The following is an 18,482-nucleotide window of genomic DNA, read 5'->3' as shown; positions in this document are numbered from 1 at the left end:
CCACGTTGGAACAGAGGGCTATGGAAGGGATTCGACCTACACATAGAATGTCATCACATTGATGACCTATGGAAGTGTCACTGCCACTGTATAAAAACTTAAACTAGGGCTGGGAAGACAGCTTAGTATCTAAGATTACTTGCTGTTATCAAAAAGGACCCAAGATCCATTCCTAGCACCCACACTGGCAGCTCACAACTCCCTCCAAAGTCAGCTCTAGGCAATCCATCGCCCTCTTCTGGCCTCCTTAGGCACAGCACACAGGTGGGTATATATACACTGGGGGTGGGGGGGCAGAATTAATAAAATGAAACTCTAAAAAAAAACTTCTAATAACTATGTCTATAGAAATGAAGAAGACATATGTTAATGAAAATGGATAATATGGCTAAGGATTAAGGAAAAATAGAAACTTTTATTTTATGTTTTTTTTTTTTAACAAAAAAATCCATTTTGTCAAATGGCTTTATACAGTCATTCAAATAACGGTTTCAAATGTGGGTAAATATGTCTTCAGTTGCAAAATTTCAGAGACAGGCTGTGCTTTTTCCTGATAAAAGTCAAGGCCCGTAAGGAGCTCCACATCACGGACCCGGGCAATGTGTGCTTTAAATCTCTCTTCAATCCAAAGGTCTTCTGTTTTGTTTTCCTGGGAAATGAAACACAAAATATTTTCCACACAGTGTACCTTTTCATCAACGCGAGGATATTTTATCACTTAGATTCTATTTTGTGATTTTTTTTTTTTTTGCCTTGGCTCTTCATTTGATACAACTAAACTTTGTCTAATCAAACAAAAGCGATAAAAGAAATACCAGCCACCATAAACTCATGCCTACCATGTACTTGCTTCAATCACAAGTTGTGTGCATGTGTGTGTGTGTGTGTGCATACATGTTCATGTGTGTGCATGCGTGCACATGCATGTGGAGACCAGATGTTGACAGTGAGGTTCCTCATCAAGTGTTCTCTCCATTATTTTTAGGGGCCCCTACTGAAGCAGGAAGTCACTGATTTCATTATCCTGGGGCAAGCGAGCCCCCGGGGATCCTCATGCCTCAGCCGTCTCAGTGTTGGGACCACATGTGTACAGAGCACCGTCTAGTTTTTTACGCAGGTGGCGAGAATCTAAACTGAGGTCACTGCGCTTGCTTGGAAAGTACTTTATCAGTGGAGCTATCTCCCTAGCCCCTAGACATGGTATTTTTGAAATAAATAGAGTCTAGCCAGTATCTTTTTTGTTCCTAGGTTCAGAGCTAACATTACCAGCTCATGTAAGTCAATGTGAATCTACGCAGTCTTTAGTCTGTTACTACATGTCAGTGTATGGTATGTAGCATTGGCTTGTGTTTTCAAACTTACAGCAAGGGCATTGTAAGCGCTATTTTCCAGTTATTTTTAATTCATGGCAAAGTTTGTACTCTATCCACAATGATGGCTCTATATCTAGGTGAATCATTTTAGCTGCAGTCTCCGGTATTTCTTCATTATAATTTAACTCGGCTTTTCAAAATGACCAAGCTGATAGGAGAGGGTGTCTTCACTATTACACATGATACTATGAGGTTTAACTTGGGATGCTCTCCTTATGTTTAAGAGCATAGATTTGAGAACATGAAATATCTAGGTTATTGAACACATGTAATTATAACCCTACAAAATAGGAGGCATAACATTCCCTAAAATATTTATACCAACTTACACTCTTGCAGGCAGCAGAAGATGATCCCCATGTCCCATATCCAGTTGTGAGTATGAAATAACAGTTATTAACCTAAGCCACCACTGTTTTGTTTTTAAGCCCACCATCACATTAGTTTTAACTCTTCACACTCATAATTATCATTATAAATTTCTCACCCAGATTACTATGTTCCAAATTCTAATTTCCTCTCCTTCCCACCTCTCTCTTTCCCTTTGTCTCGGTGTGTGTGTGCACGCACACACGCATGCACACATGCACGCATTCACACATACGAACTGAGTCTAACATTTCAGTTTGTGCTAGAATTTATATTTACTTAGTCATTTAGGGAAACATTAATTTAATGTCAACCTTACTGTAGGACTTCAATGCTTGTATCCAGAATAAAAAACTATGCCTGTACTCCCAGCACTCGGGAGGCACAGGCAGGCGGATCGCTGTGAGTTCGAGGCCAGCCTGGTCTACAAAATAAATCTAGGACAAAGAAACAAAACAAAAACAAACAAACAACCTAATTATATTACCCCAGTGAGTATCAAACACACACACACACACACACACACACACACACACACACACACACACACACCCCTTCAGATATAAATACTTGTTTACATATGCTGATTCCTATTTCATGTTAATTCCACAGCTCATACATCCACAGAAAAGCAAACCTCTACCCGCAAAGCACATATGTTTTAGATACAGCCGTGCTCATGAGAGCCCAGATGAGACTCGAGAGATCGTTTCCTGGGCCCCAGCTTCTTCCAGGCATACTCACAGGACAGCTCTCCACGTTGGTGGGTCTGTGAGGGATGATGAAAGGCAGGACATCCAGCCACCCGGGGCAGCTGTCCGGTGTGGAGGTTTGGTTTTTACAACTTGTCAGCACCACAAAGTAGTGTGTTGGGACAGGAACATCAGTGTTGGCTACGTATCTGAAAGCATAATTGAAATGATTTGGCTTCAGTACAGATTACACACACACACACACACACACACACACACACACACACACACACACACGTATATATGGAAACACAAAGGTGAAGACCTGATAAAAGGAATAAGTGAAAAGCATGGATTGTATGGAAAGTGTAGTTTTACCATACATATCCACTTCAGTGAGCCAGAAATTTCCAGTATCACTATTCTAACATTATTCAAAATATTAGAACACAAGGAAAGCCCATGGGACTCCGCCTCCTCTGTAGCCCAAGTCTGTTGGTGTCATACTTTCAAGGCGGTGCCTTCTAGTGGAGTGCGAGCCATTTCTTGTGGCTGTGCTCTTGCTAACAAACACGGATGCACATGTTAAAGTTCCGAGTGAGAGTAAACGCACAGTGTAGTTGAGTCTACTAGAAGAAATCTATGAACTTTTGTGGGCAGCAACATATTCCCGGTTTGGATTCAGACTGTCTGGATTTCCATTCTGGTCTTGGCCAATTGTTAGGTGAAAAACCTATTAGACAAGATACTTACTCTGCCTTAGCCCCAGTTTCCTCACTTCCAACTTGAGGCTAAGGGAACCTAACATCGAGATGTTCTGTAGGTTAAACAAAGCCGCTGCAAATGCTTAGAAAACTGTCTAGTATGTGGTAAAGAGCTCTCGAAATATTTATTAGCGCCAGTAAACAATGAGAAGTAGAACCCATGAGACAATGAAACAAAAGTCAGGCACACATCTAGAACCCCCGCCCTTGGGATACAGAAGCGAGAGGGTCAGGAGTTCAAATACACTCTCAGCAACACAGTGAGTTCAAGGCCAGCCTGCGCTACATTTGGCCCTTGCCTCAAAATCAAACAAATAAAAAACCAGTGAAATGAAAGAGCAGGAAACACACAGGGGCCGGCTACACACTCACTGTGAGACTTACTTTATCGCAAGGTCTAAGAAGAAACTGGAGCTTTGCATACTCTAGGCTGGCATGCTGTGGTTGGTTATTTTTTGTCCTTCTAACATTTTGATAAGAAAAGAAGCAATGGATGGGACTTTTCTCTAAACCTGCCCATTGCTGAAACACACTAAAGTGGGAAGGAAATTCTTAACAACCCATTGTGATGGGTTTAGCATTCGGGTGTACAGTTTGTTTGGGCTGGTTTTCTACTGAAATCTATTTGCATCCTCTATTGGAGACTATTCTGTGTATTTCCCATTGTATCTGTGAAACTTACTAAGGTAAACTTAGTGTTTACTTGATTTTACTGAATTACAGTTGGTTTGATTCTATATTTATTGATATTACCCTGACTCATCCTCTTCAAAAAAAAAAAATCTCATCCTGCCTTCATCCACAAACTTAAATTTTACAATAAAAAATTAAGCTTTTCTTAGAAACTATTAGTTTAATTTTTTTATTAGTTTAATTTTTTGTCATGTGATTTTTTTTCCTAAATATTTAGGGAGTTTAAGTTGAAAATTGACATCAAGAGCAACTGAACACGAATTGCTATGTATATACTATGTAATGTGGAAATTATACTGTATCTAGTTAAATTTGGGAGCTCTTCCCCTTACAATACTCTACTGCTAAATAGAAAAGTGAAATTACTTACTGTGTGATTTCATCTGGAGCATCAAAATGGCCATCATAATTATAGTCAAATATTGGTCCACTAACCACATTCACTCCATTTCTTTCTACAGCATATCTTATAAGGAGAACTTTGTGGAAGTAGTCCCAGATTTCTAAACAGGAAACAATGAGGTGTTTTAAAATATCTGACTCCACTGAACATGAAAATTCCTTCTTATTATTGGTGTATTTCAAAGCATCTCATTCCACTTCTGTAGTTGTTGGCAGTGTCTGGATAACTAACTCTCCCAGGTGGTTCATGCAACAAACGTGAGCCCATGTTAATGAGAATGTTTTTAGCTTTATACTTGAAATTAGAACAATTTATGTCTCCAAATTTCTTCAACAGTGAACGCTAACAACAGTCAGACCACACATACTGTCTTATTAAGTATTATTCTGTAAACAAACTTTTACATTTCTTTCACTTACGATGAATATTAGTAAAATGTAGCTTTATGAATATCTCTCAACAGGTAGGAGTTAAAAAGAAACTTTAAAAAATTATCAGATTCTAGCAACAAGTGAAAATTATAGTTAGTTGAAAAGAGACTACGTCAAGAGTTTTGTACCTATATTTACAATAACAGAATAAAATGACTCAGTGTCAATAACAAATTGCAATAATACAACATGGGTTTAGCTTGGCAGTCCACGGAGTCACTTAGTTAATTCAAGGTTAATAGTTATCCACCATCAGGCCTGCAACCCCAGCTACTCTGGAGGATTAGAAAAGAGGATAACAAGTTCAAGGCCAGCCTGGACTACAGAGTGAGTTAAAGGTCAGCCTGGTCAGTTTATCCGCACCCTATCCCAAACAAAGAATAACGACAGGCTGAGCATATAGGTCCATGTACATGGGTCAAGGCAGAGTTATAAGTCAGGGCAGGTGCTTGTTCAGCCTATGTCAGGCACCAAGTCCAGTGGCCAGAGTATAGTGGGGGAGGGTAGGTACTTACTTTTGAATTCTTCATACATTGGGACTAAATTACTTGTAATTAAAGCATCATATTGACTCTCATTTGAAGCTCCTTTGATTGCTGTAAAGCAAATGAACTTTATTAAGTATAGGATTTCAGTTGACACATCCTTTGCTTTCATTGAGCCTCTTTCTACTGTAACTCTCTAAATCATGAACGTCTTTAAAACAAAACAAAACAAAACAAAACCAAAAACACTAGAGTCACAGAGTCACATACCAGGAGTAAGCCCATAAACCCATTCCCTTGACATTGAAATTCTTATGAAAATCTGAAAATGGTATTCTCTGATGAACGGAAAAAAAAAAGACTTGAGTTTTATAAAAATAAAAATAAAAAATAAATTAAAAAAAAAAAAGAAACTGGTTTTCAGCTGATCCCAGGAGAGATCCTTCCTCTAACAAACAAAACAGCGTGGAATTCATTTGGCTGCTTAATTTATAGTTCAAAGCTGGCGGACACACAGCCAGGATGACAGAACAGTGTTCCTGGCCCGGTTCTTCGCACGAAGCAGCTGCATTCTCCCGAGGACCTTAGCTCAGGCGGTAGGCCAGAGATAATGTTTTCTTAGATGCCGGTGTCACTTTCCAAATACCCGTCAGTTGTAAAATTAAACTTAAACCTGCTGAACTCTCTGCGCATCTGGGCCCGATTAGAGCTACTGTGTGGTTCCCACAGAAAAATTTATTAGCCTTTAAGGAAGCCAGCCGATGAGCCACTCCGGGCCAGGCCATGACCACCGAAGCCTCTGAGGCGGCCCCAACAGGCCACTTGGGTGGGGAATATATGTTTAACGCACACGCCACATCCGTTGATTGAGGGCTTCCTTGCCACTCTAAAAGCGTTTCACTAACCAGGAGGGTAGAGGAAGCCATGGGTGATATTCTTGTCTGCTAAGTAGAAGGAACATTTTTGGCTCTCAGAAGGAGCAACCCTGACATCAGCCCGCAGACAGTCTGAGACTGTGGGAGGAAGAGGCGATGTGTCTCCCTGTTAAAAGAGAGAAAAGGGGGGGAAAAAAAGTTTACACCCACAGCTGTGGCTCAGCCATTGCCTTATTTGGGTTTTGACTTCCCTAGGCTGTTTTTCATTTCTCCTCTTCCTATTTTTTTAGTGAATCAGGTCTAGGCCAGCAAGGGGAATGAATGTATTCAGCTATGTTTTCCTCTGTGGTTCTCTTCTGGTTTAGAGGACATTGGGAGGACAAATCAAATAGACCCCGGAAAAGAACATTTGTAGTATAAAACCTGAACTGAGAGCAAAGGAATAATAGGAGCTATTGCTGAAAAACAAATTTTTTTTTCAGGATTGATTTTTTTTTCTTCTGTAGAGATATGTTGTACATGCAAATAAGTAGTGGGTGGGAAATGTTGGGCCTGCAGGGTTGACTCAGAAGAGCGCCGGCTGCCGCTGGGTTCAGCTCCCAGCACTCACATGGCAGCTCAAAACTGTCTGTAACTCCACTTCCAGAGAATTTGACACTCTCTTCTGACCCTGTGGGCACCAGATAGACATATGGTATGCACATACAACTGCAGGCAAAAACACACAAAAAAACAAAAACAAAACAAAAACACTCATATACTTAAAATAAAAATAAGGGGCTGGAGCGATGGCTCAGAGGTTAAGAGCACTGCCTGCTCTCCCAAAGGTCCTGAGTCCAATTCCCAGCAACCACATGGTGGCTCACAACCATCTATAACGAGATCTGGTACCCTCTTCTGGCGTGTGGACAGAACACTGTATACATAATAAATAATGTTTTTAAAGTAATGAAAAATAACAAAAATAAAAATAAATAAATCTGTCTTAATAATGAAAAGTAAAATATAAACAAATTACATGTAGATAAAAAATTAGCTACCTTGCTTTTGAACCGGACAAAAAATTCTAATCAGCCTAAAATTAATTCAAAGAGCTATAGTTATCTCAACATATAATGCTTATAAATACATATTTACATTATATTCCATAACACGTATATAACAGAAATAACATTATATAACATATATAACAAATACCATATGTAGATATATATTTGAGACAGGGTTTCATGTACACCAGGTTGACCTTGAACTATACAGCCAAGAATTACTTTAATTCTTCATCTTCATACCTCCACTTTCCAAGGGATTGCAGGTCTTATTCCCCCAAGTCTTGTTTATATGGTGGTGGACAGTGAACCCAGAGTTTCACACCCACTGCGTGTGAACTACCAAGTAAACCACATCCACAGCCCACAAACATCCTTATTTTTAAAGTAAAATAAGTTTGTTAAATAAATCATAAAGTAGATTTTTAAAGTTATAATTAATTTTTTAAATCACATTTAAAAGCTAATACTGAACTTCATCCACAGGGTTATTCTGAAAAGATGATTGACAGTGGTTGATGCTCGGCCTCCACATTCACAATGACAATGTATTACGTGGTCACCACATTGGATGAACTCTAAAATAAGTAAAATATATGCTATTTGCTTCCATTTTTTTCAGAAGCTTTGATGTATTTATTCTTTACTATACTTGATGGATATTTTCCTGGGAAAACAACTTGAAATAGTTTATTTATAAAGAAAATCATGCTGAATATGTCCTGATTCATTCTCTCTCTCTCTCTCTCTCTCTCTCTCTCTCTCTCTCTCTCTCTCTTTTCTCTCCTTGTTTTTTTCCTGAGACAGGGTTTCTTTGTGTAGCCTTGGCTGTCCTGGACTCACTTTGTGGACCAGGCTGGCCTCAAACTCACAGAGATCTACCTGCATCTGCCTCCCCTAAGGCTGGGATTAAAGGTGTGCACCTCCATGCCTGGCTGTGTCACTGTGCAATGTGTACATCAAATGTTAGCTACACTGTCTGTATAATATGTGTGAGATCAGTTCACAACAGAAGAGGCCATGCACACTTTTTGCTGTTCTCTCATGCAGAAGAGCAAAGCCAAGGGTCTAAAACAGGTGAGAGTTGAGGATGCAGAAGCCAGGGAAAGCTAGGCAGGGACTGGGGAATGCTGGAGCACTGCAATTATCCAGTAGGAAAGCAAGCTCTGGGAGCTCAGTATGTTTCTCATGTTGATTAGATATAGACTTTTGTCTTTGCTTTCTTTAAAGCTCATGAAGAGGCATTAATAATGAAAACACATAAGAGATTACAGTGCATATTCAGGAGTTGGGGAAACAAACAGGATGGAACTTCCTTTAAAAGACAAACAACTAAAAACCAGACCTGCCATCTATGACTCTGCTCTAGTCCTGGGTGTTTTACCTAAGGTACACCTAGCCTCCAGATCATGGTGGTTAAATACCGTTTTTACTGCAGTATGAATCACTACAGCTGTACAGAGGCATAGATAGAGAAAATACGCTACATATGCACAATGTAATTCATTCATCCACAAAGAAGAAAAAGAATATGGTGTTGCAAGAAAAGCAGATGCAACAAGAAATAATTATACTAAGCAAATCGAGGAAGTCTCTGAAAACAAATATTGTATGTTTTCTCTTATGTCTGGCTGTTAGATTTATACAGATACATAAAACCATCTATGTATGTATGACATGAAAGTAGGAGCCAAATTGTCTAGGAAGCAGTTCTCAACTTGTGATTCATGACCCCTTGGGGAGTTGCTTAACAGATACCCTGTGTATCAGATATTTGCATTACAACTTATAACAGTAGCAAAATTGCAGTTATGAAGTAGCAACAAAATAATTTGATGGTTGGGTGTCACCCCAACATGAGGGACTGTATTAAAAGGTCACAGCCTTAAGGAGGTTGAGAACCACTGGTCTGGCGTGGGGGGGCGGGGGAGGAAGAAGAGTTACTGGATGGGCGAAACCCAAGGAAGAGGGCAGTATGAGGTCGGGAGGATGCTGTGTAGATGGTGTGTATGTGTGTGAGAGTGTCTTTATGAACACAGCACCATGTACAGGGAGTATGTACAGTGAAAACAAAATGAAATGAGGTAGAGAGAAAAATATACAGAAGCTAGGAAGCAGATAGACAGTACCCGGACAGCGGAGGCCAGGAAACCATGAAAACAAGTGACGTCCGGAAGGGTAGAGTTTGAAGTCTCCTAAAAACACAGGAATATGTAGACCTCTCTGAACTGATTGAAAGCAAGAGAGGAGCGTAAAATCTACAAAAGGGGGGGGGGCGCGAATAGAACACTTAGCTTGTGGAGCACTTCAATGCCATAGTAAAGGGGACTGGCCTACACAGAGCAGAGAGCAGACATACCACATTGACAAGCACAGGATGCAAATGCTGCTTAATGAGTGACAGACCCCCACCGCCACCCATTGCCCCAGGTGGACAGCAATCACATACACCAGTGAGATGGGTCAGAGATGTTCTTTTTTTAGGAAAAAAATTAGTCCGACGCTTGGAAGTACATAATAAAACGTCTGTTCCTCTCTTTAATTGAACAGTGGAAACTTGAGAGTTGGAAAGCACCAACCACATAGTTCAGGGCCTCATTCTTAAACAGTGAGCTGACAGCCAAGGAAGGACAAAAAAAAAAAAAAAAAAAATTGGTGAGGGTGAGAAATCAAGGAGACAATATAGAAAGCTAAAGAAAACATTGTCAGAAGTATGAGAATATACAGTGTCTATTAAAAAATAGAATGTAAGAAGATAAAGAATTCTTGGCATTTAAAGACACAGCAGCAGAAATAAAATAGTATGATGTAGAAGAGGATGTTAAAATACATCTCAAAAAGTGAAATCAATGACAAATAGGTGGAGGAAAGCAGGGAACTATAATGCTATAGTATCAACCTAATAATATATCCTATATGTTTAAAAAAAAAATAAATCTTCTGAAATTGAAAAGCCTGCTAAGCCACAAACCAAATATACAGGCAGAATAAAAACATTTTGAGATATGCATAGTCCCCTTGGGCTGGGTACATAACATGTTCAGTTGTGGAGAGCTTGTCTACCATCCATGAGGTCCTGGGTTCAGTTCCCACCATACAGGATGTGGTAGCACCTGCCTGTAATCCAGGCAGCCAGGGGGTGAAGACACACACCCTGGATAAAACGTTTGAGCTGGGTTATATGAAACCCAGCGACAAAACAAACGAACAAAAGAGTACCTTGTCTTCTTTCTTGGAAAGCAGAAAGGAACAGACAAAGAAATAGGAAGATATTTGGCGCAATCACTGTCCCCCACAGACACACACACAGACACACACACACACAGACACACACACACACAGACACAGACACACACACACACACACATACACACACACACACACATACACACACACACATACACACACACACACACACACACACACACACACACACACACACACACACACAAAGATGCAGGGTCTGGAAAGCTCATTTATACTGTTTTAAAAGTGTATCTTTAATTAAAAAAATGTATCTTAGGAAAAGATTCGGAATGACCAGTTCCTCCACTTGGCAATGAAGAGGCATGGGGCTCTGTTGTGACATGGGACAACCTTGGCTACTGAGTCACCTCCATGCACACCTGGGAAATTGTGAGATTCCAGGTAGGTTACATTGTGTCATTTTTGTCCCCACATCTCCTGTGGGGAGTCAGTTTTTTTTTTTCTGGGAGAAAGCTGTTAGAATGTCATTCCCCACAGTTACAATCACGGAAGTGTTAATGGGGCAAGGCTGTGGTAAAGCAGGAGTCGGTGGCTTGAAAATTGTGCACCAACAATGCAGTCAGCCCAAATGTTTCCCATATTCGCAAAGTGGAATACGCATTGGGCTGAAGGAAATGGATCAGGAAGGCTAAAGGCCTAAAAGTATTAAAACATTGTCACACACTTTCTGCTAACTGAAAATGTTCAGATTTGTTTTTCATCTATCAAATTGAACCTACAAATCGGCACACGTTAAGACTAGGATCAGAACAACGCCGTTTTCTGTAAGTGGGATGAAGTGAGAGACAGCCCAGCCCTGGCAAGACTCAGCGTTCAGCCATGCCCCTCCACCCCGGCCTCTCTCAGATATGGCGATGGACCTCCCCTACCCTCACCATCTCTACCCCACACCTGTCCAGAACTGCAAGACTTCAGTCCCCACTGTCATTCCAGAGACCCTGGGATTTCTGAACCCCGAGTAGAGGTAGGAAAACGCAGTCAGAGACTCTTTCTTTCCTTTCTGGTGTGGGGGCCAAACATCCTGATCAGCAAGTGGAAATAGTTCCATTGAAGAGATAACCACCCCTTTCCTGTAGGCTGCACACAAAAATTATAGTTGTGTCTTATGGTAAAATCAACAAGTACACACAGCTTGAGTATTTGACAGACTGAATATTTTTTCCTATGGAAAAATGGCTTTTATAGGTCAAAGAAATGTCTGGAACATATATGTGTATATATAATATATATGCACACACATTTATACACATGCATATATGGACGACATATGCATTAGAATATATAGGCTTATATATATTATATATACATTATCCTTAGCTCTTCAAAGTCTTACAAACAATGGTTAGGTCATAATGTATAGAAACCGAAAGGGCTTTTAGTGACTCCGACTCACGAGTAGGGAGCTGGTTCAGCAGCAGGTACTTGAAGCAGGTGTGAGACCCTGAGCTCTGATCCCCAGAAGCCACACAGAGCGCAGCACCGCAGTGGGTGTCTGTCATCCCAGGGTTCCTACATGGAGCTGGGGTGGAGGCAGGAGAGGCTCTGAAAGCTAGAGATGCAGCTGGCAGGGCTTACTAGGCCATGCGCAACAGCGCCTCTGTCTAAATGAGGCAGAAGGTGAGGACCAAAACGCAAGGTCATCCTCTGACTACCACATGTGCATCCACATTTATAAATATGAACATACACACACACACACACACACACACACACACACACGCACACACACACATACACACACAGACATACATACACACATACACACATATACACACATGAATATGCATACATACATATTTTAAAAGTTCTTAATGATGTGGAAGATATGTGTATATACTATGTAATGTATATTTTACATTATGTACACAGTGCTTAAATATATTGTAGGGTGATAGGTACTTTTCAATGTTAGCTAACTTTTTATCAACAAAAGTCTTTTGACTTCATGCTAAATTAATGAAGTATCTCCTTTAAATAACCACCACAATTCTTGCTTTGTTTTCTGGTTTTCATCTGGTTAGATAAGTCCTTGAGTTCCTCCTACTGAGTAGGCTCAGACGCACCCTCCAAATCAGAACAGGCCAGATTGATTGCTTCCAGACATAGTTGTGGAAGGACCATGACTTCAAGTCACAATTCCTCCCCCAGAACTCTCTTAAGAGAACAACAGAATCTACAACACCCACCCAAACCACAGAGAAACAGAAGTTCCGTAGAACTTAAAGACAGACCAATTGAAACCCATGCTCAGAGCACTTATTTAAAGCCTGATTTCTCAGGCTCGGGGACTGATCCACGATGTTTTATGTGAATCTCCAAACATCCTCCTATGTAATTTTCTTGAACCACAACACACAGGCAGAGTAATTTCTGACCGAGAAAGCAGACAATTGTTAGAATTCCATCCTGTCACATGCTGGGGGAAGGGCACAGGCACCTCTGTGGGATCAGAGGACAGGACAGGGTCTTTGGTAATAAAGAAATGAGTTTTAGAAAATAATCAGAGTAGCCTGAGCCCAGTCACAATCTCTCCATCTCTGGCATGCCCCGATGCTTGTGCCGAATTCAGGGATGCCAGACTGCAAGGGGAGGCTTCAAAAATGTAAACATCCTCCTGAACTCCATGCAAGTTAACTTCTGCCTGCTCGCCCAGACTTTTCATGGTCAGGAACTGGATAAAAAGACTGAACTGGAACATGCCTGTCCTCTCAGAACAAACACAAAATAGAGATTATTTTAAAGAATGCTGAAGAAAAACACAAACACCTGAACAGTGTGGCCATTAAGAGAATAACAAGGCCACCAGCCTACATAGGAACTCAGGCAACTATAGCATGTCTACCCACACGGAAACAAACACTAGTACTCTGTTAGCGACGGCCACAGCTGAACCGTTGTTAGCTGTAAAGACAGCTTTAATTAGTAGTAGGGAAAAAAAAATGCTTATTTTTCTCCAAATTGCCTTACTTAGACCAAAACGAGTAGATAATTAAATACAGTCAGTTACCTTATCTCATTAAAGATGTGCCCTTAGCTCGAACAGTAACAACTAGAGCTTGTTATGGTTCTTGGCTGTTGCCTCTAATGTTCGGTTTTCCCTTCCCCCTCAAAAATAGGTTCCTGGTTATTTATTCACCTTTCTGCCTGGTGGGAGAGTTTTGTTATTAAAATGTTGAGACTAACTCACCCAAGGCATACCATTTAGTTAGCAGTATTCAGACTGTGCTACTGTCCTGTAGACTGGAAATAAAACCCTTCCTTCCCTGTACTGGCTGGTTTTGTATGTCAACAAGCTAGAGTCATCAGAGAACACAGAGCCTCAGGTGAGGAAATGTCTGTCGCCACAAGATCCAGCTGTAAAGCATTTTCTCAATTAGTGATCAATGGGGGAGGGTCCAGCCCATGGTGGGTGGTACCATCCCTGAGCTGGTGGTCCTGGGTTCTGTAAGAAAGCAGGCTGAGCAAGCCAGTAAGCAGCAGCCTCCATGGCCTCTGCATCAGCTCCTGCCTCCAGGTTCCAGGCCTGCTTGACTTCCTGTCCTGACTTCCCCAGGGATGGACTATGATCCGGAAGGGTAATCCGAATAATCCCTTTCCTCCCCAACTTGGGTTTTGGTCACAGTGTTTCTTCACGGCAGTGGAAACCCTGACTAAGACACTCCCCTAACAGGGTTTATGGATGGACTTGGGGCAGACTTTGCTTTCATCTACAGTTTCCTAGTTGATAATGAGATTGAATAACTTGAGCCATTTCTAAATGTTTACTTACAAAGATGTTTGTCATTCTCTTGTTTATGTAGAGGGGTTGATTATCTGTCTTAGACCCTAATTACTATTCAAAATATTTGTCACTTGTTTCTATAAGCAATGCAAATGTACTATCTGGGCCTATGATTTTTCTACACACATTAACATTAATACGGTCTAATCAAAGTTTTTAGTAACTTTGTTAGCATTGTTTCAAAAATACCCAATGTCATAAAAATATAAGTGGAAAAAAAAAAAGGATTTGCTATTCCTATTTAGGACCGTAAGTCGGCCAGCAAGTTAACTTTGTGTACAGTGCGAAGCAGGGATCTAACATTTTCCTCATGACGGGTACCCAGCTATCCTGGAACCACTTGGACAAGAGGGAGTTTGGCCAGAGTGTGAACAAGGAAGGAGATTTACATAAGTGGACTCTCAGTTTCAGGCCAGAGAGACCTGTAACACGCACGTGTGTTTGTAGGACACACTAGAGTGCTAGAGCCCTCGAGGGAGAGTCAGATCACGCTCACAGTGTGCCTTTCACAGCTCCCAGTGGGCAGCGTGCTTATTAAACAACCAGAGACAAGAAACCTTACATAGGTCGCCATCACCTTAAGGTGCACCTGCCTCCTACTCCAGGAAGGACCGGATAGTAGGATCCTCCCTCTGCTCCTGTTTAGAATGTTCTTTTCTCCCTCCTCACTACTTAGCGAACTAGCCTGCATTGCTATTTCCAACTCTTCCAGGCACAGCACGATGCCTCCCTTCTCTGTACCTACAAAGGCCTTTCCATCACCACTGTAGCATTTTCTTGTGACAGGGAGTCCGGGCTCACTTTGAGATCTCTTCAGCATGACAGAATTCAACCCTTGCAGAATTAGAACCTTCCCCCCGCCCCACCCGTGCACTGACCACTGGACTTACCGGCTTGGGCACGGTGTACGAGCTCCACATGGGCATCTTCATTGCTTTTCCGAACCCACTGACGTACTCCCTGTGGTAAAGAAGACAGTGGTCTTTGTTCTTCTGCGTCACCCGGGGCCTCCCAAAGGGCAGGTTTGTTTTCACAGTTGCTGCTTCTAAAATAAAAATGACAGGAAACATGTATGAGCCCGCTGAAGCGGCACACAGCAACTACCACTGTCCGATGGTGTAGTCTATGTGAGGTGTTTGGGCTAACGTTTTACAACAACAGCCCTAGGAGGCAGGTTGTTATCTCTCTGTGCCCATCACAAAAGCAAAGCTCAGATAAGTAGCCTGGCCAACCTGAAGCCTACCTCCTTTATAGCTCCTTATCAGTTACAAGCTCACAAGATATTAGCTTAAGAGAGAGAGGGGGGAAAAAAAAAAAAACCTCAAAATCAAAAGTGCACATTTTACAGGGCACACGATCGACCTTAGTAACTGTCCTGGAGAAAATATTAGAGTGTCATTAAAAAGTATGCCTGCTTTGGTCGGAATGTTTATACCGTCCCCCAAGTCACACTGCAATCCCATCCCCCAGGGTGATTGATGGTGATTGCAGGTGAAGCCTTTAAGGAGATTCTGACTTAGGGTATGAAGTGAGACCCTCATTAACAAGATTTGACCCTTAGAGGCGAGACCCTAGAGAGAGTCTTTATCCATCTTTGCTCTGTGCAGTTGGAAGGAGAAGGGAGAAGGCAGGGCTAGGGCCGACGTGCAATCTGCTGCCACCTTGACCTTGAACTTAGTTTCCAGAACTTTGTGAAGTAAATTTATGTTGTTAAGTCACCATGTTTACATTGTTTTAATCTCTTGAAGAGTGTTTATTATCTATCTATCTATCTATCTATCTATCCATCTATCATCTATGTGTTTGTATTTATATGCTGTTATATAAATCAACCATAACAGCTTGACAATATCTAGAAAAAAATAAATTTTAACACAGCATATGCAAATTTTTCTTATCATTCATCCCCTGACAATGTACTATAATAACTAGTCTTATAACATTTATATCTTATTGGCTATTATAAATAATTTTAAAAGGGTTTAAAGTTTATGTTGAGGACATACAGAAGTCACATGTACATATGACACCATTTCATATAAGGGACTTCAGTGTCCTTAAATCCAGGGTATCCACAAGGGGCCCAAAAACCATCCTCTGTAGACATTAGGGGTGACTGCATTTCTGCTTTATACATGATGCAGCTGTAGCATTGTGAGTTTAATACAAGAATACTTACAAAATAGCAGTGCAAGGAAACATTTGTACACTCTCTCCCTGGATTTTAAGACTCTTTCCACCTACATTAGGTCAGTATAACTACTGTGGATGAAGAGGTTAGACAGGAGGAAAGCTACAGAGGACAGGAACAAGGCCACCTTTGTAATCGCTCATATCGTAAACACGCATGTGGCACAGCCACTATGAGGATGCTCCTGGCAACAGTGCAGCACCAAGACAGCTACTCTGTTGTTAGAATTCCATGTTTGTTTGCTTGTCCCTCTTACATGATGTTCATAAAATCCGTGTTCAAGAGTCTTTGTGGCTTTAGTTTGGAAAATCTCCAAAGGGCAATGCTGTATATTATTAGACCTAAGTATCACAGCTTCTACTGACTTACTGTCTTCTTCAGTGAGGTTTAGCCTTTGGTTCACTTGCTGCTGCTGCTCAGTCTACAAGATGTGAGAGAGAGAAGAAAAGAAATAAGTTGATGTTTAAAAAAAAAATGACCAAGATTTTTTTTGTGGCAATGACAAAAAGTGTTTTAGTACTGAACAAAGGACCCAGGCTAATTTGAGATTAAATTTCAATTATGTCATCTCTCAGAAACACAGAGGGATTTGTGTGTGTGTGTGTGTGTGTGTGTGTGTGTGTGTGTGTGCGCGCGCGCACACGCGCATGTTTCTGACTTAGAAGAAATACATAAGCTAGTTCTGAGACCACAATTTGAACTGCATGAGGCATTCTTTACAGAGAGGGACTCTGGGTTTGTGGTCAGAGAGACTACGCTTGTAAAACCTTGGATAGTACATCTAACTTCTCTTGCGCCCCTTTTATCTCTAAAACGTGGAACAAATTACCCACTTTCTATTGGTAATGGTTTTTCTTAGCAGTTCCATCCAGGTTGTCTGGAACAGGATATAAGAAATCTCTGTATGAAGCTATATACGCAGAAAAGAACGCTGCACCCTTACTAGGATGTTTTCCTACGTGCTTACAATTTTTGACACCATGTCCTGCTAAATTTTTATTTTTTTGTTTGTTTCTTTGTTTTTGTTGGTTGTGTGTGTCTACACACACAAGTAGACGTGCATGTGAAAATCTGAGGACAACTCTCCTTCCACCATGTAGGCCCATCCATGGCTTTGTAGCACATGACTTTACCCATTGGGCCATTTCTCTGGCCTTCTCCATGCCTTTTAAAACTAGGCTTTTGCTGTTAAACATGGGATTGGGTTAGCTGCCCACAGGTGGGACATAAAAAATAAAGGCACACCAAGCATGCATGCTATAAAGAACATTCCAGGATGCTTTCTCCTCCAAAGACCTTGCCTGAGTGCTTCCTCTTCCAGCTCAAACAGTCTCTTGACCCTGTCAACTTCTCTGGCCATATCTCTAGAAGAAAGTAGACGGGGAAGGAAAGAAGGAGATGCGCATTTCCCTTTCAATGTTACAGCAGGACAGAGATAGTACTTTGGGACAATTCTGAAAAGGAACATTTCTGGCCACTTTAGAAGACTCTTTATCCTTTATCTATTGTCTAAAATAGATACAATATAACCAGACTTATCTCTTATCTGAAATGGATACAATATAACAGTATAAAGAAACCCAGCTGTACCATTGACCTAATGTCCATCCTTGTGAAATGTCCAAGTACATCCCTGGCTTCCATAGACCTGAAGGCTTCAATGTCATCAGATAGCATCTGAGGTCTATAAAGAGATTCCCCCTCTTTTCTGTTGCTATTACCTGGGGTATGTCCCTAGCAGTTCTTAAAGACATGGTCTGACTATGTAGCCACGGCTGGCCTGAAGCTTACTATGTAAACCAGGCTGCCCTGGACCTCACAGAGAGATCTGCCTACCTCTGTCTCCTGAGTGTTGGGATTAAAGGTGTACACTATCGCATCTAGTCCCACCAACATTTTTTTTTTTAGATTTGTGTATTTTTATTTTTAATCTTATGTGATGGCTATTTCACCTGCATGTATGTTTCTGTACCATGGTGTAGGCAGTGCCCATGGAGGCCAGAAAAGGGTGTCAGATCCTCTGGAACTGGAGTGATAGACAGTTGGAAGCTGCCATGTAGGTACTAAAACTCAAGCCCAGGTCTGCTGCAAGAGCAATAAGTAATTTTA

General features: G+C 41.2%; 1 protein-coding gene across 2 annotated transcripts in view; it reads right to left on the bottom strand.

Moving 5' to 3' along the window:
* Nucleotides 1-395: 395 nt before the first annotated feature.
* The window catches only part of ENPP3 (ectonucleotide pyrophosphatase/phosphodiesterase 3), a 72,445-nt gene continuing 54,358 nt past the window's right edge, over nt 396-18,482 (bottom strand). Inside the window, exons 19-25 of one of the 2 annotated variants that reach the window (XM_084777977.1) lie at nt 16,743-16,794; nt 15,073-15,227; nt 6,116-6,251; nt 5,241-5,321; nt 4,262-4,394; nt 2,487-2,643; nt 396-649 (exon numbers count right to left, since the gene is read on the bottom strand). In XM_084777977.1, coding sequence (XP_084634103.1) covers nt 479-649; nt 2,487-2,643; nt 4,262-4,394; nt 5,241-5,321; nt 6,116-6,251; nt 15,073-15,227; nt 16,743-16,794 — 885 coding nt within the window. In that variant the 3' untranslated portion in view covers nt 396-478. The remainder of the gene's footprint in view (nt 650-2,486; nt 2,644-4,261; nt 4,395-5,240; nt 5,322-6,115; nt 6,252-15,072; nt 15,228-16,742; nt 16,795-18,482) is intronic. The other variant, XM_084777978.1, reaches the window with a different exon arrangement.

Source organism: Acomys minous (genome assembly GCF_964271855.1).
Source record: "Acomys minous genome assembly, chromosome: 3".
NCBI classification, from domain to species: domain Eukaryota; kingdom Metazoa; phylum Chordata; class Mammalia; order Rodentia; family Muridae; genus Acomys; species Acomys minous.
Note: the sequence above shows the minus strand (reverse complement) of the source record. Positions and strands in the feature narration are given on the sequence as shown.